We start from the raw sequence: 24,190 nt of genomic DNA, 5'->3' as shown, positions 1-24,190 counted from the left end.
TTTTACCTTTCCATTTCCTGGTAACTGGCTGTTCTTAAACTCAGCTCTTCTATAGCGTAGCACCAGAAAATTAGTTAAGGACAATTTAGGTTCTTTAACCACCATTGTTGTGGTTAAAGCTGACATTTGCAAATTATATTGCTCAATATCAGCTTTTAGTTTCAGTTATTTTATTGATTATCTAGCTATGACAGAGGATACATTTAAAAGAACAAATGTCATTTCTTGAAAGCAAGTTTTATCAGGCAAAAAGGAAAGAATAATTTTATATATGAGAAACTACATTGGATATTTTCTGAAATATAAACTAGAAAGAACTCATATGAAGTAAACATTTTTCTATCATCCTTTCAAATGGCAAGTAGATATCAATCACATGTTCTGAAGTAAGGACTTTGATATGGGAAAACATTAAGGACTTTGAAATTACCTGAGGAACTAAAACAAAAGTTATTTCAGACTTTTTTCTTTCAAGTAGAAGAGACTCTTCAGTGTTCAGGTTAAAAACATAAAAAATATGTAAGAGGAGATTTTGGCATTCAATCTTAATCGGTATTTTTTTCTCTGTACTGTTGAATAGCTCAGAATTAATTTTCCCTTTACTTATAAAGTATGTACTAAATATGAAGAATTGTAATTACATTTCCTTTAAAGAAAATGCAATCTTATTTTGATTCATGCTTGAGATAGGCTTGCACATGTTAACAGGAATCTGTGACAGCAGTCTGTAAGACAGAGTATAATCATCCGAAGCAAAATGTATTCAAATTAGTAGATGCTTTAGGAGCTCTAGGTGTCAGATACTCTTAGGGAATAACATTTAATTTTTATCTTTGTTTGTATTGACTGATTGTGCCTTTCAAAATTCAAGGAAGGTTACATCAGTGGATATTTTAATTCATCAATCTTTTCTTCTCTTTTCAGAGAAAGCTTCTTGCTATCTACCTCCACCATGATGAAAGTGTATTAACCAACGTGTTCTGCTCACAAATGCTTTGTGCTGAATCTATTGTCTCTTATCTGAGTCAAAATTTTATAACCTGGGCTTGGGATCTGACAAAGGATGCCAACAGAGCAAGGTAATACTGTTGTTCATAAGTTATAAGTTGGGCTTTTATTTGTTTTAAGTCATCATTGTATTTGATTTATCATCATAAACATTTTCATCCTCAGCTTTTCTATTATTACATTTAATTAGATAAAAACTGTTTGTTGTAGTTAATATATGCAGTTATTTACAATTGTGAAAAAATACTTTAATAAAAGATTTCTTACATTCAGGAATAACCCCAAAGCCCAAATACATTGTTCTTATCTTTTTGCAATAATAAAATACATTTCTTAGTATTGTATATTCTAATGTTCTAATATGTTTTTGAACATTAAAATCTGTTTCTAATAATATTCAGGAAAGACAAGGAAAATATAATATATAATCCTACTAGTAAGTTTGCTTTCTTCATAATTCCAGTGATGAAGGCAAGACATTCTGGACTAGTCCAGTGGAGTTGGTAATAGCTTAACTCTAGCATATGCTAATTGATGTAATCGCTTTATTGCACACATTCTTTTGCACACAGCCAGCAATACATCCATATTCTCAGTTAAAAAAATCCCTTTCCTAGCTGTCAGGATAAATTTACTTTGTTTGTTAATCATAATATCTGTAAGTAATGAATAATTCTTCATATTTTGCCTATTTGAGTTTACCTTCTGAAATATATTTCATCGTGTTTAATTACACTTGTGGCCATAACATCCTGTGATGCAACTTTGGGTGGTGTTAACACAATCATAATCACAGCCTGCTGGTTTATGAACAGGGAAATTAAATTAAGTCATTTCAGGCAATTCTATTGTAGTTACATGATTTAAATGACTGTAGAACAATTGGAAATCATCTGATTTGTCTTTTTATTATTTTATGGCTCACTGAATTTTTGTTCATCATTCAGACTTTGTTTTATGTAATATGAATATGGAAAGAAAGATGATTCTTCCCTTAAAAGTGAAGCAAAAGAATGTTGAAGCAGTTTCTTCATCTAATACTTCATTTCTTTAAGTAAATGGTTAGGAATTTTCATAGGATGACTTCGTTCTGCCTTGGAAATATTCCCTGTTATACATAAGTAAAGAACCTTTAGCACCTGTATTTGTTTAAATTAAATCAGGTTATTATTCACACTCAGTTAAAGGTGATGAAAAGCAGTGCCAAAAACAGATAAAAATGCAGCATCGAAGGTCTTTCATGAGGCAAAATACATAGACTGGAGACTTGGCTAAATCTTTTGCCATTCACTGGCAGTAAGGAATCTCCTCCTTTCCTTTTATCCACAACTCGATGGAGAAGGAAACACTATTTCTAAACCATCTGTAGTGGCTAAGTTCAGCAGGCTACCTGCTGTTATTTTGTTCTATCCTCCATTTAATTCCTTAGTTCCTTTTATTTTACAATGACAAAAAATTGCAATGTAGTTTCTTTTGAAAAGCAGTGTTTGAGGGTTTTTTTTTTTATGACTGGCAATCAACAGCCATGTAATTGCTTTGTTATGTTTTACTAAAGAAGTCTGTTAAGTAGCACAACTTTGATACACTAGTAATAAGAGTGTGCAGGTTACAGAGACACCTGTGGTGACCAAAGCGACAGAAGCTGCTTATTAGAAAGAGCCAGTACAGCTGTGTCCTATTAACTCCTTATGACACTTTTTTGAAACACAAAATAAAAGCCTTGTTTAAGGCTTTAGAGCTCTTTCTCAAGGAGTTGCAAGACCAACTATGAGGTATGATAGGATATTTCAATCAACATTTATGTGGCATCTCATTATTAAGTTACTGTTACGAAAATAAAAAGAAATGATATTAAAGACTAAATAGAAACATCTAGGAATTTGATAAACATTTATAGGAACAAGAAACAAGGCAATGGGGAGAAAACATAATTTCTGGGATTTAAAACATTTGGCATCCTTACTCAAAGTCAAATTCTATCCATATTGCAAATTAAATACTATTTTAAGGTATTACATTTATCTCTATAAAGTAATAAGTAAAATTATATTGCTACTGTTTGTGTACAGCTGCTCATTTTTACAGTTAAGGCCTATGGTAAAATTCACATTCTACAAACACAAGATGACAATTTGCTAGAATGGAATGTTCTTCCATTCCATACTTCCATACTTTTACTCCAAAAGAGTAAATGTAGATTTCCTTTTGATATACAAAATTATAAGCAAATTACTTAGGCTGATATATTGCCCCCCAAAACAGTTTGGCTTTAGCCACAATTTTCTTACCATCTACCACAGATTCATCTAAATAAAATTATCTCATTGAGTTTCCATCTCTGTGATGTCTATAAGCTGTTTAGTCTGGATGCTTCCTTAGTGATTTTATGAGACTGTCCTCTGATATGATAGCTGGGGATATTGATGCCCAAGACAGGAAAAGGTTTGCCAAACTATTTTATTTTTGCTTAAGAAATACTTGGATTGAACCTACAGAAACATTAGTCCTCCATAATTTACTGTGAATCTCTTCTGTTTTAAGTGAAGGATATTGAACTAAGTGAATGCTTTAGTTAAGTTACAAGAATATGAGTGTGAATTGATATTATAAGTTAGATATCCTCGTTTTGCTAACAATCCAGAATGCCTGATTTCGTTAACAAACTAGAATAAATAAGAAACAGATTTCTACAGAATGTTACAGGTATACACCACTGAAGATATAGATGGTTTGGATTTCCCCCTTCCAAAATGATTCTAGTAACTTTCTAAGCTGAATGCTTAAGTTAACCAGTCTATATCTGTATAATGGATTAGAATAACTTCTAGATTGATTGTGGAACAGTCCAAATGTTAACTAAAACATCAGACTTTAACAGTAGTGATTACTTGCCTCTTTTCTCCCTCACTAAATCATGATCTTCTGGAAGGACTTATTTTATTTGTCTCATTAAACACAGCACTTTACGAAATTCTGGGGAAGAAACTCAGTAAGAATTTGACAAATGAATGTATTCATTTAATTCCACTTAAGAATGTTGCTTATAATTTCAGTATTGTATATCTAAATGGAAGTTTCTTTCTTAGAAAATTCTGTATAGTCTTACTGGCTTCCAGGTATAGTTGCATTTCAGAGCCATTTTTTCTTAAAGCAGTAGGCAGAAAGCCCTTGTTAGTCTTGAAAGGTGCTTCCCAAATATCCAGTAAAACAATAATCCTGATAAAAACAGTAGGATATAACTGTAAAGAAAAAGCTAAAACCAAATAGATAATAGTAAACAGAGAGATCTTGTAATTCAATGGAAGTGGCTAAAATATCTTAAGAAAGGTATATATTGTTCCATGTTTATTCATTTATTGAACATTTATTGCTTCCCTCGTGGCTCAGATGTTTTAAAGGATCTGCCAGCAGTGCAGGAGACCCAGGTTCAATCCTAAGTCAGAAAGATTCCCTGGAGAAGGAAATGGCTATACGCTACAGTCCAGGGGGTCACAAAGAGTCTAACACGACTGAAGGATTAACACTTTCACTTTTCAAACATTTACTGAATGTTTAATATGAACCAGGATCAGTGCTATGCACTGAGGATGAACAGTTGGAAAAGATACAGTGCTAATGCTTAAAACACTCATAATCTAGTAGGTAAGACTGACATAAGAGCTAATATGTAATATGAAATAAATACAGGGTACCTTGGGAGTATAGATGAAATTCATACTGAGTCATTCTACCTGAGTGAGCCAGGGAAGGACTGAAAGAGATGGCACACAGAAGGTGATAATTGATTTTCACTCTTTCTCTTCAGAGATTTTTTAATATTAGCAGCATTCTTACTTTATTGAGTTGCTATTCTTACAAAAGGATATTGGTACTTTAAATTTCATAATTAACTATCTGAATTGTGGAGGAGAGAAAAAATAGAAGTTGGCCAGCTAATGTAATCCTGTGTGGTCTGAACCAAATTGAACATTAAGGCCAACCAATCAGGATAGACAGATCTCAAGAAGTTGTTTTGTCAATAATTCATGCTGGTATTGGCATCTGCTTATAGGCAGACAGTGGAGCAGAGATCAGGAACCCTTTGGACTTGTAACATGTATAAAACCATGGTGGATTTAACTAATAAACAACAAAAATATTTTTAGCATAATATAGCAAGTGGATCGTCTATGAGAGAATAATTTCTTGAAATTCAGAACACATACCACTTCTAGGAAGCCTTGCATCTACTCCCATTCTTCCCTTGCCTCAGTCTGGGTAAAAATGCACATTCTGTATACTGCCATCATATCACTGTACTAACTTGTGTTGATGGCATTCATTATATGGAATGTTTATTGTCTATCTCCCTGTTAGGTTGTCAGCTTCCCAAGGGAGCTATGTCTGTAATGTCAATGCATTAAAGTACCTTTTAAAATATAAGTGTTATATTGATAGATTAAACCAATAATCTCTAATAGGATTTTTGAAACATAATGAATAAGAGAGATGCGCTTGGATAGTGGAAATATCATTGGAGATGCTACCATATCCCTCTAATTGTATGATTTTCCCCAACAGCCATTAATAGGAATAATAAAGCAAAAGCCTTCAAAAGTCTTCTCCTTGGAGAATGAACTAAAAATAACTAGAAGGGGTACCTCATCTTCTGCTAACATTAGTACCCCAGGCTGTTGTGGCCTCAGCTCGTGTGCCCCCGGAACCCCTGGCCATCTGGAAAGTGGATTGAATTCTAACCAAAGACAAGTTTATCCACTGGTTCCAAAGTTTCTCCCCCAGACTCACCAAGTCTCTCTGATACCTCTAAAGCAATTGGTCTTTCAAATTGGGCCATTTGGGATGGTACTCTGAACCTTCTGCTTTGGTGGTGGCTTTAATTAAAATAAATATGCCCATTGGATATATAAGAATGGTGGACTCGCTTCGTTTTGCAGTATGTCAAGAAGCTAGGCAAAGGTCCATCTGGGCACCATCATAATTAAATATACATAGAACTATATAAAAAAACTCTATTAGAGCTATTTGGGACTGGATAGTGGGAATATTGACACATGAGTGCCCTTGATGTTGAACTACAGGTTCTTGACTGAAGTTGTTTCATCAGGGAAAGCCATGTAATACGTGTGGCACAATAAACCGCTTATATTAGCCAGTAATAAGTAGGTTAATGGATATCACTTGTTCTGAATAGGCCCATGTGGCTAATGTCTTAGTATATCCAGTATAGATATTGCTTTAGATTATCTCATTCTAGAAAATTTAAGCATTGAATTTGACTAGGATAGTGCAAACTGGGTAATCAGCAATGTTTGAGTGCTGAAGAATGAGCTGCTTATATGTAAGTTCCTGAGATGAAAATGTTTGGCACATCAGTGGACATGCCACAAAGTGTTAAATTAGGCATTGCACACTATTTCTAAGTGGTGTTCAGAGTAGCTGCAGATAGAACCCTAGGAATTACTGACAGAGCCTGGGTTACACAGGTTACGTGTAACACATGTAGCATGACACAGTTAGTACCAGTGTTCACAGACAATTCTATTGCCTATCAATGTTAGCTTTTGAACTTAATGCCCTTGGGTGCAGTATAATAGGTCACTGTAGACTTATGCTGCTGTGCTGACAGGTACTTGTTAGCCTTGATATTCAAGTAATAGTTTTCCACATTACTTAATCTTTGGCAAGAGTTAATTGGCTTAAATCTCTTATTATCAGTAGGTTGTCTGCCTGCTCTTTCCATCTCAGTAATTAGCCATATCACAGTGGCTTACCCTTAATTTCAGACTACTTGCTGATTCATGCCTGGCTGAAGCTAGCTGACCATGTTACTCTAACCCTATGCTTCCATTTAATCCAGCAAATATAGCCCAGGTGTGGTGTCTCCTTGGGAGACACAAGGAGTGTTAATTTCCAGCTGCTTCCCTACGAGCAGATATGGATTCTGCAAAGTAGCTGATAAAAACAGATGGACATGTTATGGTCAGAGTATTAAGACTTCCAGAGTGCCTTCCTGCCAGATTTCCATATAATTTTCCCCAAACTCCTTTATTTCCTTTATGACACATTTTCCTTCCAAATCCTTATAAAGGAAATGTATTGCCATCCTAAACATCCCAGGTCAAGGCTTAATTAATGCTTTAAAATAAGGTTCCAAAACACCAGGAGAGTTTGTCATTTTCTCCCTGGTTTGTTTTGTGAAGAGGGAGGAGAGAAGGTGAGGAGGAACCCCTCCTGTTCCATGATTACATCCTACCCACTCATTTTCTCCTTTTCTCCTCTGCTTTTGATTTTTAGTGGCGGTCTTAACAGAATGTCAAGATCAATTTGCAGCATGGTTTAACTCAAGGTTTGCATTCTGCCAGCAGCAATTGTCCCTGCAAACAATGCTGTGTGTTCTTGTAACTTCAGAAGCTTTTAGAAGGATCATGGCAAGGGCAGCATCTAATGACTTTATTAGTGTAGGGTTTCAAAATGGACTCAGTAATTGTTCATATCTCTTTGTCAGCAAGTCATAATTACTGCTCAACACTGTCCAAGAGTGCGCTTGTAAATAGTTTCCTAATAGTACTGAAAGGAAGGAAAAGAGGGAGAGGATAAAAGGTGATGGCCTCTTACAATTGAAAAGAAGCCAGTCTGTATATAGATGATGGCTAAACTGTTGACAATACATTTTTTACTCTTTCTAAAATAGACAATTAAAAAATAAAATAAAATAGACAATTATCCTTTTAAAAGCGTTCTTTGATAGAACTTTAAATTACCACTTTACAAGCTTTTTTAACTCTGATTTGAATACTTCTACACTACTACCTAGTACTACAGTCATAACTATCTGGTGGTACATGCATTGTATCTGAATCAAGCATTTGTGTAAAAACAATTTTACTTCCTTGACATTCATCTATTAACAATGAATACTATTCACGAAATATGTGTTTAACTCAGATACAGTTATCTGTTATCAGATCCCATTTTCCTCATGCACTAGACTTTTCTTATTACTCTCTTGGAGTTTTCCTTGGTCTTTCTCCTAAACTCTGTGCTTTGAGTATTCTAGGGATCTTGATTTTGAGAGTCATAGAATTAAAAGAATTGTTGCATTCTCAAGATATATAAAGTTTGAGCTTCATACCAAGCCTTCACCCCTTTGTGCTGTATTGCCAAATCCATACCTCTTGTGTGACTCCCATGTATAGTTTTGTGCAAATATTCACTTCTGATGGCTAGTTATCTTTGTATTTTAGGAAATACAGGTTCAAATAAATATGACTACCAGAGATACTCGATTCAATTTACATATACAGATTACTAAACATGAGTTATCTAATGAAACAAATTAAAAAACGATGACATTCCCCAAATAAAATATTTTTTAAAGTAGTATACCCCCTCATATCGTTTACTTTTCTTATTTCCTGAAATTGATAAGATCTCAAGAAATTTTTCTTAATTGCTTTGTAAGTATTGATAATTTCTATATTTGTGGTTGTTTCTGAAGAATTTTTACTAATCATGTCATCTATGCCATTTAAATTGGTAGCATATTTCTCTCTTTCATAAATGCTGATAGTAAAATGCTGAGAGAAACTATAAAAGAAACATATTAGGTCAGTCATGTAAAACCACCTATGGAAACTGATTCCTTTGATACTTTTCCAGTATTTGCCTTTCAGTCTACATAGATGCTCAAAAGAGGTTTTAGTGCCCAATAATCTTAGTAATTGAATCTGCCAAACATACCACCAAAAATTGAAAGAGGAAATAACTATTTGTCTGGAGTTGAGGGATCAGGTGAACTCCTATTTCGTAGATGTTTAGGTAGTTCAGCATATGTTTGTATCTTTGTACTTGGTTGGTGCATTATCATAATAGAGAAAAGTATCAATTTTATATATTTACAAATAAAGAGTTAACTATAGGGGTTTTTAAACAGCCATCTGTTAATTTATCTGTTGTTGACTGATTCAGCCTGTAGCCACAACAATTTTTAAAATCCTCCTAATAAGTTGTCACCTTTCATGTATCTTTCCTTTCCTCAGTATGTGATCAGCACCAAGAAAGTCCTCTTTAACATACTTCTCGACAGATCTCAACTAAGGAAAGAATGAGGCAAGTTTATATGAACAGTAAAGAGACTATGACTTTGATGTCTCAATCTGAGAAATTATGTTTCCCAGTCCCAGTATCAAATAAGGTATTGAAGGTTCTGAACTGCTCTCAGATAAGTTACTTGATTAACAACCACAGCAACAAAAATTTATTATTTGGATGTTATGAAAGCTATGTAACTCTTATTTATTAGTTCTTAAAGCAAAACCTATTCACATTTAAATATGTTAGCTGTTATTCTTAAAAGACTGATTTTCAATACAACTGTTTCCTCACTGTTTATGCAGACAGTCATACATAAATCATAAAATGTAGGTAAATTAAGAATACGACTCAGTTAGTCTGGGATTATGAAGAATAAGGGGTTATTAGGCAGGTGGTATGATATTTGTAGCTTTTTTTTTCTTCTGTGAAAATGTGGGGGACCTGACCCTATTTGAACTTTTTACCTCTAAAATTCTATGACCTTCTGATGATGTGAACACACAGTTTTCAATAGAAAAATGAGAGGTAAGCAAGATTTCATTTTAAAAATGAATGTTAATAAAGTTTGTAAGTAGATTGTAGCATACTGCCCTTACCAGCTTGTGATCCAATCAGAGTGACCTTAGTGGGGTCTAGCCGGAGAAGGCAATGGCAACCCACTCCAGTATTCTTGCCTGGAGAATCCTGTGGACGGAGGAGCCTGGTAGGCTGCGGTCCATGGAGTCGCTAAGAGTCAGAAATGAGTGAGCAACTTCACTTTCACTGTTCACTTCATGGATTGGAGAAGGAAATGGCAACCCACTCCAGTATTCTTGCCTGGAGAATTCCAGAGACAGAGGAGCCTGTTGGGCTGCCGTCTGTGAGATTGCACAGAGTTGGACATGACTGATGCAACTTAGCAGCAGCAGCAGCAGCAGCTAAGGAAACCACAGCCATTTTCCACCTCTTTTACCAATAAAGGCATCTTCCTTATTCTTAGAACTGTCATTCAAATACTGACAGAGAGTCAGTAGCTAAGATCAAGATTATCAATACTGCTTTAAAACACATACACACACACACACACACACACACAGCAATTGCAGTCAGTAATTAAGCCTCAACTGTGTGTCAGATGTTGTATGTGTTGTTCAGTTGCTCTGGTCATGTCTGACTGTTTGCAACCCCATGGACCATCTCCTGAAGCTTGCTCAAATTCATGTCCATCGAGTTGGTGAGGCCATCCAACCATCTCATCCTGTATTGTCCCCTTCTCCTCCTGCCTTCAATCTTTCCCACCATCAGGGTCTTTTCTAATGAGTCAGCTCTTCACATCAGGTGGCCAAAGGATTGGTGCTTCAGCTTCAGCATCAGTCCTTCCAATGAATATTTAAGATTGATTTTCTTTAGGATTGACTGGTTTGATCTCTTTGCAGTCCAAGGGACTCTCAAGAGTCTTCTCTAACACCACTATATATAAGCCCATTTAATCCTCACTCTATATATACATTACCCCACTTAACCATAATTCTGTAAGGTCAATGGTAAAGTCCAGTTTCACACGTTAGGAAGCTATTTTGACTCAGATTCTGAGTCAGCTTACTCAAGGTCACGTAAATGGTTGTACCAGATATAAATCCTAGATCTACCTGCACTTTTCTACTACATACTTCTTGTCCCTTGACCTTGTCAGGCTGTATTATTACCACCAAACTGTAGAAAAACTGTGCATAGACTTGTGGGAGGTATAAGAGAAGTATAAGACAGGGATCTTTTGGTTCGGGAACAAATAAACACCAAATTCACCAAATCTTAAAGAGTTGGGGGTTAGAAACATTCTTAGTTAACATCCAGTTTGCAGCTGTGCAGGCATTTTCCTCTATGTTATGTCTAACTGATACTACTACAGTCTCTACATAAAGAATCTGCCTGCAATTTGGGAGACCCGGGTTTGATTCCTGGCTTGGGAAGATTCCCTGGCGGAGGAAATGGCAACCTTCTCCAGTATTCTTGCCTGGAGAATTCCATGGACAAAGGAGCCTAGTGGGCCCCAAATAAGTTTGCAAAGAATCAGACATGACTGAGTTACTAACATTTTCACTTTCACTTTGCTACATGAATCCTGCTAGGGACAGAGAGATGAAAGCTTCAAAAGATTTTGAGTGGCAGAAGTTTTTGCAATAGTACTTCTTCCCATAGAGAACTTCTGCAACTTCCTCCTTTTGGGTTCTAGTTTTGGCCTTGGAATTACCTGAAATAAGACGCTTCAGAGGGATGGTACAGGAAGGGAAGAGGGAGGGGGGTTCAGGATGGGGAACACGTGTATACCTGTGGCAGATTCATGTTGATGTATTGCAAAACCAATACAATATTGTAAAGTAATTAACCTACAATTAAAATAAATAAATTTATATTTAAAAAAACAAAAACAAAAAACAGTGGCAATTAAAAAAAAAGACTAGCTTGTTTTCTGCATTGTAGTCTTTTGTTTAACCCTAACTGTCTTGTTTACCTTAATTTTCTTGCCTTTCCAACCAAGTATATTGATTCCTTCCATTGTTCCTCATATGATAGGGTATCTAGACCTAGCCCATTCTAAAGGGACCCAGAATCGAGCATAATACTTCAGTGGAAATTTGTCTGATGCTGTGCTCAGTTGTAGACTATAACTTTATTATTGGCTTTTATTGAACTGAGGAAGTCAACTAAAATCCCTTAGCAGTTTTTCAGTATGGGGTGGTCCAGAATGGACTGGGTCTGAGTTGTTACTGATATTAAACCAGATTTCTACCATTCTCTACTAATGCAGTTGATTGGCAAGATCTTTTGAAGCTTGTGTTCTATTAACTGTCCCAAATTTTGTCACTCGTAAACAATACTTGAACTTCTTATTGTCTCTATTCCTGTTATCATTCTTGATAATTCTCTCAGTTCCCAGACTTGTCCAACTAGAGAAAAATTTTTTTCTTCTCTTTGTTTACCATACTTAGATCTGGTCATCAGTAGAAACTGTATCACCTTATATATTTTTATTTCAAACATCTGGTTCTGACGAACACGTCCTATTTCACTTACCTCCTCAAGTGTCACCAGTGCTAAATTTGTTTTGTTTTGTTTTTATCTCATCATGCCCTTCAATCTGTTGACCCCCACCACCTGACCTCATCCACCCTTTCCTGTGTCCAGTCTTCATTTCCTTCCTTGTCCTATTTAAATTTCAAGGTTCATCATTATCACTTCTTTGTAATACTTGAAACTCTTTCATCTCTGTCTTCCTCCATTGCACTCAATTTGTTGACCCAAACTATTCACCTTCTCTATGCCCATGCCTTGCAGTTGAACACTGCTGGAGACAATCACACTGATTTTTTAAAAAATAAGCACAAGCAAGGTTTTGTACATAAGCATTGAATTCAGTTCTGGCAGCTAAAGGAGAAAGGAAATGTGATAGGCATATCCTCACTCTTTCATCTATCCATCCAATGTATATTTATTTTATGTGCCAGGTACTATGCCTTAGAGTTTATGATTTACCATTTAAATTTTTCATTGTCTGATAAAAGGTAGCCTAATCGTTTGTGTCCAAATTTCCTGGCACTGAATTCAAAGAAGAATTTTGTTGCGTGATTTTCAATTTGAGAAACATTAGGAAATATAATAATAAAATATAATGAACAATTATTTTCTACTATTGTAGAAAGATGACTCACTTTAAATAGATGTTTCTTATATCAATCCCCTGTGAAAACAGAGGGCTTTGTATTAAATCTTTTTTCAGACATGGTAATTCTTTAGGTGAATACGGCCCTGAAATACTCCTTTTCTTGATCTAACTCATAACAGGCATAGAGCTTAGAAAAAGCCTTGTAGTAAACCTGGCCATTCAACTTTCTGTCAAACATCAGCTGTCTCAAATGAGCCTTTGTCGAGTGCTGCATTGTAATCAGTTCTTGCTTGAAAGCTTTGATGAGTGACGAAGTGCTAATACTCTGTGCTGTTGGTCATTTATCTTTTAAAAACTTTTTTCCTGTGCATAAGACTTCTCCTGATGCCCTCCTACATTTTTTTTAATCCTTTAGAATAATAGTTCTTTTCAAATACATAAGGAAATTGTATATAAATATTAAGGTCTCAATAGAAGCCAACCAACTCTGAAAAATTTTTATATAATAATGCTGAGTGAATCTTACATAATAATAAAATCACAAAGTCTCCAAATTTTGCAGGGAAAACAAAAACATAGACTATAACATGGAAAAAAATATGTATATCTTTGTTTTCCACCTTAGAGTAGGGCATAATCTTACTTTATGATGATTCCATAGAAGTGACAGAGCACTGTAACTTTTAATACAGTGCTTGGCATTGTATTATATGGATGACTTCTTATTTAAGTGATATGAGTCTAAGATTTGCTGTTATAACTTACTTTAGGAACCATTTTGCCATATCCTTAATTTTGGGGGAAGGGATGAGAAAGGAAAACCCCATTTTGACTCTAAAGCATATAATAGGGAGGAAAAAGAGGTAATATTGATTAATCCACAGACCAACTCTCAGAGTAGATATTATTGCCTTCACTTTATATATAAGAAAACAAAGGCTCAGAGAGATAAGGGCTTCCCTGATAGCTCAGTTGGTAAAGAATCTGCCTGCAGTGCAGCAGACCCTGGTTCCATCCCTGGGTTGGGAAGATCCCCTGGAGAAGGGAAAGGCTACAACCACTCCAGTATTCTGGCCTAGAGAATTCCATGGACTGTATAGTCCCTGGGGTAGCAAAGAGTCAGACACAACTGAGTGGCTTTCACTCACTTACTCAGAAAAATTAAGATATCCAAAGAAACAATTAGTAAGCAACAAAATCAGGTTTATTTTACTCCAAAGTCTTTGTCTCACAATATTATGTGGATTACAATAATTCCTATTAATACTTTCTCTAATATGTTAAAATTTGGATACTTTATACCTCTTCCAAGTAACATTTTCAATTAGTAGATGGTGACAGGATGAAATGATGTAAAAACTATAGTATTCTAAAAATCAGGTGGGAAGGTTAGAGTCATGAACTTGTGGGTGAATACCTGCTATTTTGAGGGATCAAATGATCTATCAAGGTAGAAACATACTGAAAGAGGTCTTGGAGACGATGGCAATTCTATCAACTGTCTTAATTAAACTGATTTCAGGGGACTTCCCTGGTAGTCCAGTGACTAGGAATCTGCCAGGGAGCCCAAGTTTGATCCCTGGTCAAGGAGCTAGATCCCACATGCTGCAACTAAGACCTGGCACAGCCAAATAAATAAATAAAAATAAACTGATTTCAACTAAAGTAGTTGGAAGAGAGAAAGGAAGATTGTATGATCATCAGTGTTACAGTGGAGATAAAAGTTATTGAAGCATGAACTAGCCCATTCTTGTAACAAATACTAATATATACTGTTTGGCAGTAGGTGCTAGGAATACAGATGTGATTAAAAGATGATTCTCCTACTAGCTGTCCAGGAGCACTGTCTTGGAACAGAAAGTTCTCCATGATGTCTAAGCTCCCATTCCTTTCTTTGATTTTTTTCCAGCCCTTAATCTGAACCACTCTATCTAGCCCCCAGTTTTATATCAGATTATGTTTCCTATTTGGCAGTATGGATTTATCAAACCTGAAATATTCTTATTATCTTAAGGACACAGACCATGTCTTATCTTGCATATTTAGTAGACCCTAATAAATACTGATCAGTTGGTAAAAGGCAGAACACAGAAAAAATATTATCTGCCATTTAACATAAATTTGCTCTCTTGTATAGCCCCTGGAAAATGAATCTTCTCTTTACATTGCTAGAGAAGAAATGTCTGTGTTTGATAAGCGATTGGGTTAAATATTCTCTATTCCCTCACCCAACTTAAAATGGGGTACTTAAATGTTTTTGAGTAATAAATGTTTATATTCTTACTCATGGTGAGAAGATAGCCAGTTATCTGATTATTGTCCTTCCAAAAAATTAGTATAAATTGGTCCCTGTATATTAGTTACAGCCCTGTCATTAAACTGTCAGTGTTTCAAAGCATTTCCACTTGAATAATTTATGGATGACAGCAAGGAGATACTTGTGTTTTTTTTTTTAACTCTGACTACTAATCTATTGAGATGATTTAGCAGTTTACTATTACTGGTTAGTCTTGAACCAAAAACAAGTGAAAGATGCTTTTCAGATTAAATTTTCACAAAGTTTCATCCTGTGGTTTCTTAAATTCACCTTTTAGTTTGGCTGTATTCTTTAACATGCACGCATTCAGTATTTGCATTTGTACAGAGAGACATTATACTATTCTTTTAGCAAACAATTTGACAGTATTTATCACCAGTCATTAAATGATTCTATACTTTTTTACTCTGTAATTCCACTTCACAGACTTTTCCCTTAAAAATACTTTAAGAATTTCTCCAGTATTATTTATACTGATAAAAAAAACTAAAAAGAAAAATCTAGCTGTAGGTGAATAGTTATGAATATGGCTGTTACGTCTACTCAATGGAATGTTATTCAGCCATCTACCTTGCTGGTTCATTACTTTTGTATAGGTGGCAAAAGGACTGTATCCAACTAAACACTGATTACCACAAAAAGAAAAAGATGTACTTGTGCAAAAGACTGATAAGAACTAGACAAATGTAATTAACATTGTGGTAAATTTGGGGATTGTGTGCAATTTTTCTTTGTTTTTATGAGAGAGTTACTGTCTTAGGTTCAGATTCCTTATTGACTGGGTAATACCTTCATATTAATCAAAACTCAAAGTCTTAGAAGGGTACATAATGAAAAGTCTCCTCCTTATCCTTGTTTCTAAGTTACCTTTTCCAGGAGTAATGTCTTAAGTTTCTTATTTATCCATCCAGAGATTATTTTATACATAAATAAGCTAATATATCATCATTTTCCCATTTTACACAAATGATAAACAATATTTAACACCTTCTTTTTCCCACTAACATCATATCTTAAAAGATACTGCATATCAGTTCATAAACAATCCTTTCTATTTTATGGCTACATAGTATTCCTTTGAATTCCATAATATACTGTAATTTATTTAACCAGATCCTATTGGTTGTCATTTGGGTCATGTCCAATATTTTTCTACTACAAGCTTACAGTAAATAACTATGCACATATATTTCCATCTGGAAAATATATCTATAGAATAAATTCCCAATTTTAGGAGTACTGGGTTAAGAGTTAGTATATTTAATTTTAATAGACACTGACAAATTTCCCACAAGAGAGTGGGTACCAATTTCACTCCTACTAACAGCAAGCAGTAGTGCCTGTTTCCCTATAATCTGGCCAGTGCAAGGTATTACCAAATTTTATTTTGTCTTTACTAATCTGACAGATAAAAAAATGGTTTTAGTACAGTTTTAATTAGGAGCTAACTCATCATGGTATCCAGTCCCATCACTTCATGGCAAATAGATGGGGAAATAATGGCTGACTTTATTTTGGGGGGCTCCAAAATCACTGCAGATGGTGATTGCAGCCGTGAAATTAAGACACTTACTTCTTGCAAGGAAAGTTATGAGCATATTAAAAAGCAGAGACATTACTTTGTCAACAGAGGTCCGTCTAGTCAAGGCTATGGTTTTTCCAGTAGTAATGTATGGATGTGAAAGTTGGACTATAAAGAAAGCTGAGCACCAAACAATTGATGCTTTTGAACTGTGGTGATGGAGAAGACTCTTGAGAGTCCTTTGGACTGCAAGGAGTTCCAGCTAGTCCATCCTGAAGGAGATCAGTCCTGGGTGTTCATTGGAGGGACTGATATTGAAACTGAAACTCCCAATATTTTGGCCACCTGATGAGAAGAGCTGACTCATTTGAAAAGACCCTGATGTCGGGAAAGATTGAAGGCAGGAGGAGAAGGGGACGACAGAGGATGAGATGGTTAGATGGCATCACTGACTTAATGGACATGAGTTTGGGTGGACTGTAGGAGTTGGTGATGGACAGGGAGGCCTGGCATGCTGCAGTTCATGGGGTCACAAAGATTTGGACACAACTGAGTGACTGCACTGAACTGAAATCATTAGGAATTATTTTTAGTATCTTTTCACATGTTTATGAGCCATTACTGTTTATGTTTATGGAAGCAGACAGATATTCTTTGTTGATCTTTTCCCAGTTATTAAGGGTTCTTTATACATTAGGGAAGTTAGCCCTTTTTCTGTGGTTTCAAATTCAGAATTTTTTTCCAGTTCATAATTTATTTTTTGGCCCAGCTATGGTTTTCTTCCAACCACGTGAAAACTCAAAATTATCAGTTTTCTCTTTTATGCTTCACTCTGCTTCAGCTATACTCACCTTTCAAATATGCTAGATACTTTCCAGCTTTAAGGTCTTTGTGTTTGCTATTCTCTCTGCCTGGAATTCTCTTCCCAGAGATATGTGTTCCACTTCATCCTTTACCTCTTTTGAATCTTTGATCAAGTATCAACTTTTAAGTTAACTTCTCTATGTAATATTGCAGCACCTCTTCTCTGCCTTGTTTTTCCTCCATCACCTGGAGCTCACAGACTTTAGTTTTGTCTCACATCATATTACACCTCACCTATACAGATGAAGGAAGTGGGAATTATCTTCAGTGTCATCACCTCAGGAGACTAGACACTAGGTCCAGTGAATATGCCACTGCCCAAAACATTTAGGGGACACTTCTTTAAGAGCTGCCTTCAGAGAAAGAAGTCCTGCCACGTAAAAGCAATGTTCTTCAAAGTGTGTCCCACCAAACACTTGAATCAGAAACACCTTGGAGGGAGACAATTGGGAGCTTATTAAAAAGACATTTTCCTGGCCTTACCACAGATCTATTAAATCAGAATCTCTAACGATGGGACTGAGGAATTTGCCTTTTGAGTAAACTTCATAGGTGATTCCTAGGCTTTTAAAGCTTGAAAATCACTGCCTTTATAGTCAGTGTCTCCCAGCTTGTTTACCTAACTTATTTTGATCCAAAGACTTAGAACTTTTTCAAAACCTCAAAGCCACCCTTAAAGGACAAAGGCACATATGCCAGTGGTGCTGAAGATCATCTCCAGAAATGAGCTGCACAATGGATAGGCATGCAGGCTTGGAGAAATGATTTTGTCGTCGGAGACAGTAGTCTTTGGCTGTTTTTGGTATACTTGACAATGCTAGCAACATTGTTAGGTCTCACTTTACATGTTATAGGCCCTTGGCTTTAACCTCCCTATTAAGTGCAAGAAAGGAAGAAGGGAGAATTCTGTTGGCTAGACAGTAGGTGATCTCTAAGGTCCTTTCTATGTATTTTGTGTTCTGGTTTTTCTACTGAGCTGTATACATGTTTTTTAACAAACCCTGAATGCATGAATGAATATGTATAACTAATGAGGCTTACTACTATAGCAAAAACCTAGTTTGGCTTGCTTTAAAAACAAGAGCCTCCTTAAATCAAAGTGATTTCAAAAGATGTAATATAAAAAAACAAACAAACCAAAAAAAACCCACTCAGCAGCCCATACTGGAAAAGTCCTATATTACTTTTGAATATGAATTTCTTCTACTCGATAACCTTTCATTTTGGAAAAATGATTCACACATTATCAGAAAGACATTTAATGTGTTTAATAGTTCAAGGGTAAGCAGCTAGAAATTGTGATGCTGATTCTTGGTTTCAAATTAGTTAACATTGTGTATGTGTGTGTGTGTGTGTGTGTGTGCGCGTGCACGCGCATGTGCATGCACAGGCACATGCACACAGGCATGCATGAACACTGTCAGTCAAGTGTGACTCTGCGACTCCATGGACTATAGCCTGCCAGCCTCCTCTATGCATAAAATTTTCCAGGCAGCTGGAGCGGGTTGCCATTTCTCTCCAGATTATTTAATTACATATTCCCTTTTAAGTGTGTGAAGTTTTATAGTACTACACAACTGCAGCATTTATGATTGTACTTCCTTATTTCCCAAATATCAATACCTGCCCTTTCATGCTCTGAATGAGAGTAATACCAGTGATTGTATTTGTTTCATCAACAATTTTTTGATGCTGTGTCTTAATACACAAAAAAATCTTTTAGTGTTGGCCCATAGTTATAAGTTATCATTTTGATTGTGGAAAAAATGATAAAAAATTTAAATATAATTGTGCATTTAATAGTGATCAAATAGCTACCAATTTTAACTGTCTACCATGTTCTAAGCACAGTTGTGAGTGCTTTCTGTATCTTACAAGAATGTTAAGTGTTTTAAAGTTGTGTTATTTCCACTTTATATACAAGGCTTCTTTAAACTTACGGATGTCACATTGAAATGTAATAATCAGGAAGCCTCACACTGAGTATTTAACAGTTTGGAGTTGTTTGTTTTTGTTTTTTTTTTAGCACATGTTCCTCTTTATATTACCTGAGATACAGTAGGTAGACAGTAGATGTACAATTTCATCACCCTCTCCCTAAATTGCTGTTTCATTTAGTGTATAGCTTTTGTTGAAATTTAAAGTTGATGACTTATGTAATTATGGGTTTGATTGAAAGAAACTAAACTATATCATGTTTTGAATTAAAATGAGATTACTTTTTCTCATATCTGATTTATTAGTAATCCTGGTTTCCATTAACAGGATAGAAAAGATCTCTACTTCAGAAGCTGAAAATTTTACTAGTGATTAATATATGCTAGCCATCAGATGTTCTGTTTATTTTTCTCCTCAAACTTTAGATTAAAACCACTTCCTCTTATCTTTCCAATTTTAGACTTCTAATAGCAAGAATTGGTGAATATAGCTTCTAATTATATTTTCTTGGGCCTTCCCAGTGGCTCAGATGGTAAAGAATCTGCCTGCAATTCAGGAGACCTGGGTTCAATCCCCAGGTGGGGAAGATCCCCTGGAGAAGGAAATGGCAACCCACTCCAGTATTCTTGCCTGGACAGAGGAGCCTGGTGGGCTAGAGTCTGTGGGGTCACAAAGAGTCTGACACAGCTAAGCAACTAACACTTTCATTTTTCTTTACCAAGGCCAGAGTTTGAGGCTTCCCACTCCCTATCCCCACCACCTCCACCACTACCTACCTACCCATGCCCCAGGGAACAGTGAGTTGCATTATTAATTCTGACTTGTTATTAACCATTTTACTTCATTCATTTTCTCAACCTGTCCTTCTTCTTTCCTTCTTTCCCTCATTTTACCCCCTTAATAAGAACATTCTTTGTCTTTTCAAATTTGTTACTTTAGCCTTTGGCTTTGGGGGGTTGATTTTGCAGTTTGTTATTCCCATTCTTCAAGTCAGTCTATGATGCATAGGTTGTTTGATTTATTAAAATATTTTACAGTCAAAAAACAAAGTCATTTCTTCTTGCCACAGAATGGTTACCATTGCTTCCCTCTTTGGTGTTTGAGATTGCAGCAATTCAATTGCATTTATCTCTTCTTGGCACCTGACTCTGATGAGCACCATTGGTAGTTAGACAAGTTTGCTGCTGCCTCTAGATGCACTGGCACACTTTTGTGTTTTCAAAGGAAGAAAATACCACAATTATGAGAGAACTGCATTTATTCTCTTAAAACCACTTGTTTTTCCCATGTCTGATTTCGCTGTAAGGTTTTGAACTAGATTTCTGCTGCCAGTAGTGTGATGTGAATGGTAACTTTGTGTTGTGAGTGATCTTGAGAAGAAGCAGGGCCTCCCACCCATGAGAAAGATTTGATATTTGCATTGTGAAGTTCTTGTAAATTGTAAAGGAAAGAACTGGCAAGTAGGAATTTTTTAATTGGGGGCTGTCCATTGGCGCTATGGGCTCTTGATGATTGCAATTTGAAAATTTCAAATCTTAGGAAGATCTTAGGAGCTAAGATCTGAATTCTTAATTAAGATCTGCTTAATTCAGATCTTAGGAAGATTAAGCAGGTTAATTAAAGTTTTAACAAAGTTTCTCTGATTACAACAAATTGTTAGTTAAGGCCACTGGAAAGCATCAACTGGCTGTGTGATCCCTTCATATTTCTCACCTGCTGAGAAATGATTGGAAGGATTTGCTAATACCTGGTAGAAAACTGATCACCTTGTTTTTTCGTAGCAATTGAATGGCTTAGTGGTTAATGTGACCTTGAAGTCTGTACCTCCCTTGAATGTTTTATATAGTTTTGAAATTTATGTTGTAAATTTAAACCCAATTAAATACCTGTATTTTCATAGTTATTTTCCCATCTAGCTCATTTTCACAAAAAGAGGATTTGGGACGTACACAATTTCCAGGCAAAATTGTCTTGAAATCGAATTCCTAAAACTACTAAGCCAACCTGCCTGCCTGCTTCCCTTTTCTTCCTTCCTTCCTGGCTTCTTTCCTTCCTTCACTTTTTGCAGGTCTCCTCTTTAGCTAGTATTTAATATCACTCATGAGGCTAATGCTGTGTTGGGCATCTACTATGTGATATCCACTTAATCCATTGCTGTGAAAGCAACAAGGACTTATTCTCTCCCTTTTGTAGGAAACAGCATTCCAACTGTTTTTTGACATCTTTAATTTCAGAGGTTGTCAATGATCAGATGAGGGTCAGGATTGACTTTGAAATATTTTAGTAGTAAGCAGAAAGGAAAATGAGATCTAACTTTCTAGTCTCCTGATCTACACATCTTCACTGATGAATTAAAGATGTATGGGTGTGAATTTTGGTATAGAGACTTAGGCTGCATCAACACCTTTTATCTCATAATAGTTGCGGAATGTGAAGATCTGAATTTTCATGGGGGCACTGATATTTCATGGTCAACAATGGGTTTTTTAAGGCCTTGTCATTTCAGATTGGTTATTGCTGCTCTAAACCTGTGTATGAACCTAACTCCCAGTGAACTTACTGCAGTGGTGCTAACTTGTTTTGACAGTCTTGCCAACAGTTCTCGTGGCCCTGTGTGTAGTCATAGCATAGGTTTTTGTGGAGGATTCAGCCTAAATTTCTGGGATAAATTTCTATACACAAGAAATATATTGGCTTTAAAAATTAAGTGGTTTGATTCTGTTTTGAATTTGGATATCAAATGAATCTGAGCACATGACATTTTAATGCCGTTTGTCTTTTCAAATAGATTTACTTTCTAATGCATGTGACGACAGGACTTTGCTCATCAGCTAGAACATACATTTCAGAGGAGTTGTTACCTAAAATATTATCATAAGGCATGAGAAAACACATGATTTAAGTTGCCTTTCATGAACATAATTAAGAATTAATAAGCCAGTACCAGTGGCTAGTCCCCAGAATTTCCACTGTTTTGCCTTTTGTGACCTGTGTTATTAAAAGTCCATTATTTTTACAGACTTTATTAAATTGGATCTTATTAAAGCATTCTATATTTGCATTTGGTCTTTCATAATTCATTATTATTATGACATTTACTTTTTACCATCAGATCTGAAAACATATCATAAGCTACCCTTTTCTCTTGAAAGAAATGCTAATTTCAAACAGTCCTCTAATAGAAGAGAAAAGCTTTATCAGTTTTTTCATTTATTCAAGATCGTGTTAAGAATACTAATGCTAGACTTCTGTATGCTAATATCTCTGAGCTTTTTTTTGGTCAAAAGCATAGAATTATTATTTTTATCCCATACTAAGTATGAAACTAGAAGACCTGCTACTACTGGAGAAAACACAATTCTAAAGTACAATTCTTTATTCTAAGAACCCTCAAAAATGTTGCTGAATCCTGTTTAGACTAGGATACAGCTGGTCAATTTAACTTTTACCACCTAGTATTTGTCCTCTTGAAGAAATTCTTTCCTCATAAAATTCTTTTTGTTTGTTTTTTCTGATAGTTTAGGGTAATACAGCTTGTAATGTTTAAAACTAAGAATCCTATGCTGTCAGTCCTACTCAGCACTTAGCATGTACTGCCTGATTTTCTGTCTTCTGATAATCATTTCTGATATTGATGTCTGATAATCATTTCTATTCCATTTATGATGTAGTTGAAAACTTAATATAGTAAGATTTTATGTATTGATATCAAGCAGACTGTCTAATTTAATATAACTGAATTTTTTCAGTTATAATATTATAATTATAATAAGACTGAATTTTTTCTTTGGGTAGTAGTAAATTTCTTAAATTCTGAAATGAAGCTAACTTTGGATTTTGTTTCATTTTAGATTTCTGACAATGTGCAATAGACACTTTGGCAGTGTTGTTGCCCAAACCATTCGGACTCAAAAAACAGATCAATTTCCACTTTTTCTGATTATTATGGGAAAGCGATCATCTAATGAAGTGTTAAATGTGATACAAGGTAAAGTACATTCACAAGAGGAATAGAGTGTCTCCTTATTTATGTGATAACCTTATAATATTTACCATCATAGCTGAAAGTTATTCTCTGTATTGGTGAATATCTTTGCATTTTGAAATATAGAACATCCTAAAGAAGAATATCTTTAAAAAGTATAGGTGCTATGAAATATGAAATATGCTACATGAAAATCCAATAGAAACACCTTAATAAAACTGCACAGCCCTTGGGATATAGGTTAATCATGTTAACTATTCAAAATTGCTAAGTTTTCTAAAATAGAAATTAAGTCATAATCAGTCATCAAAGATGATGTCATATGTGTGTGTGTGTGTCTGTGTATACGTATGTATATTTCTTGCTGTAATTTTGATTGGTTGAAGGAAATCCTTATGGTTAGTTATCTGGAAAAACTTGTGACTGTGTATTGTGAATTGAATAGTTCACAGTGGCAATTGTTTATCCTTATTTGTGTGAATCTTTGTCTAGAGTGCAACCTTGAGGTGTGAAGCTGTAGCATGCCTGTCAATTTAATCACAGTGCACATTCTTTACCAAAAAAATGAGTGTTTTTTTAATGTTACTAATATACCCTAAAGATTAGTATAAAAAATTACCTTATTCGTGGCAAAGCTTAAATTGAAAACAGTTTATTTTTTCTATGCCACAGAGAAAACGATGTTTCAAGTGCTCCAAGGTGTCTGAAATACTTAATTTCTGCCCCTATTTAAGCTAAAAGTTCAATAGTGGATAATGCAGTGAGGAAGGGGTATAACTTCTAGTGCCTTTCAAACTCAAATAAAACAAAACCTCCAGT

General features: G+C 35.3%; 1 protein-coding gene across 2 annotated transcripts in view; it reads left to right on the top strand.

Moving 5' to 3' along the window:
• The window catches only part of FAF1 (Fas associated factor 1), a 487,841-nt gene that overhangs the window by 344,090 nt on the left and 119,561 nt on the right, over positions 1-24,190 (top strand). For both annotated transcript variants that reach the window (XM_069590953.1, XM_069590963.1), the window contains 2 exons: positions 925-1,079; positions 23,238-23,374. In XM_069590953.1, coding sequence (XP_069447054.1) covers positions 925-1,079; positions 23,238-23,374 — 292 coding nt within the window. The remainder of the gene's footprint in view (positions 1-924; positions 1,080-23,237; positions 23,375-24,190) is intronic.

The sequence above is a fragment of the Ovis canadensis genome, chromosome 1, assembly GCF_042477335.2.
Source record: "Ovis canadensis isolate MfBH-ARS-UI-01 breed Bighorn chromosome 1, ARS-UI_OviCan_v2, whole genome shotgun sequence".
In the NCBI taxonomy this organism is placed as follows: domain Eukaryota; kingdom Metazoa; phylum Chordata; class Mammalia; order Artiodactyla; family Bovidae; genus Ovis; species Ovis canadensis.
The sequence above is the reverse complement of the archived record's forward strand: the minus strand, read 5'-3'. Positions and strand labels throughout refer to the sequence as shown.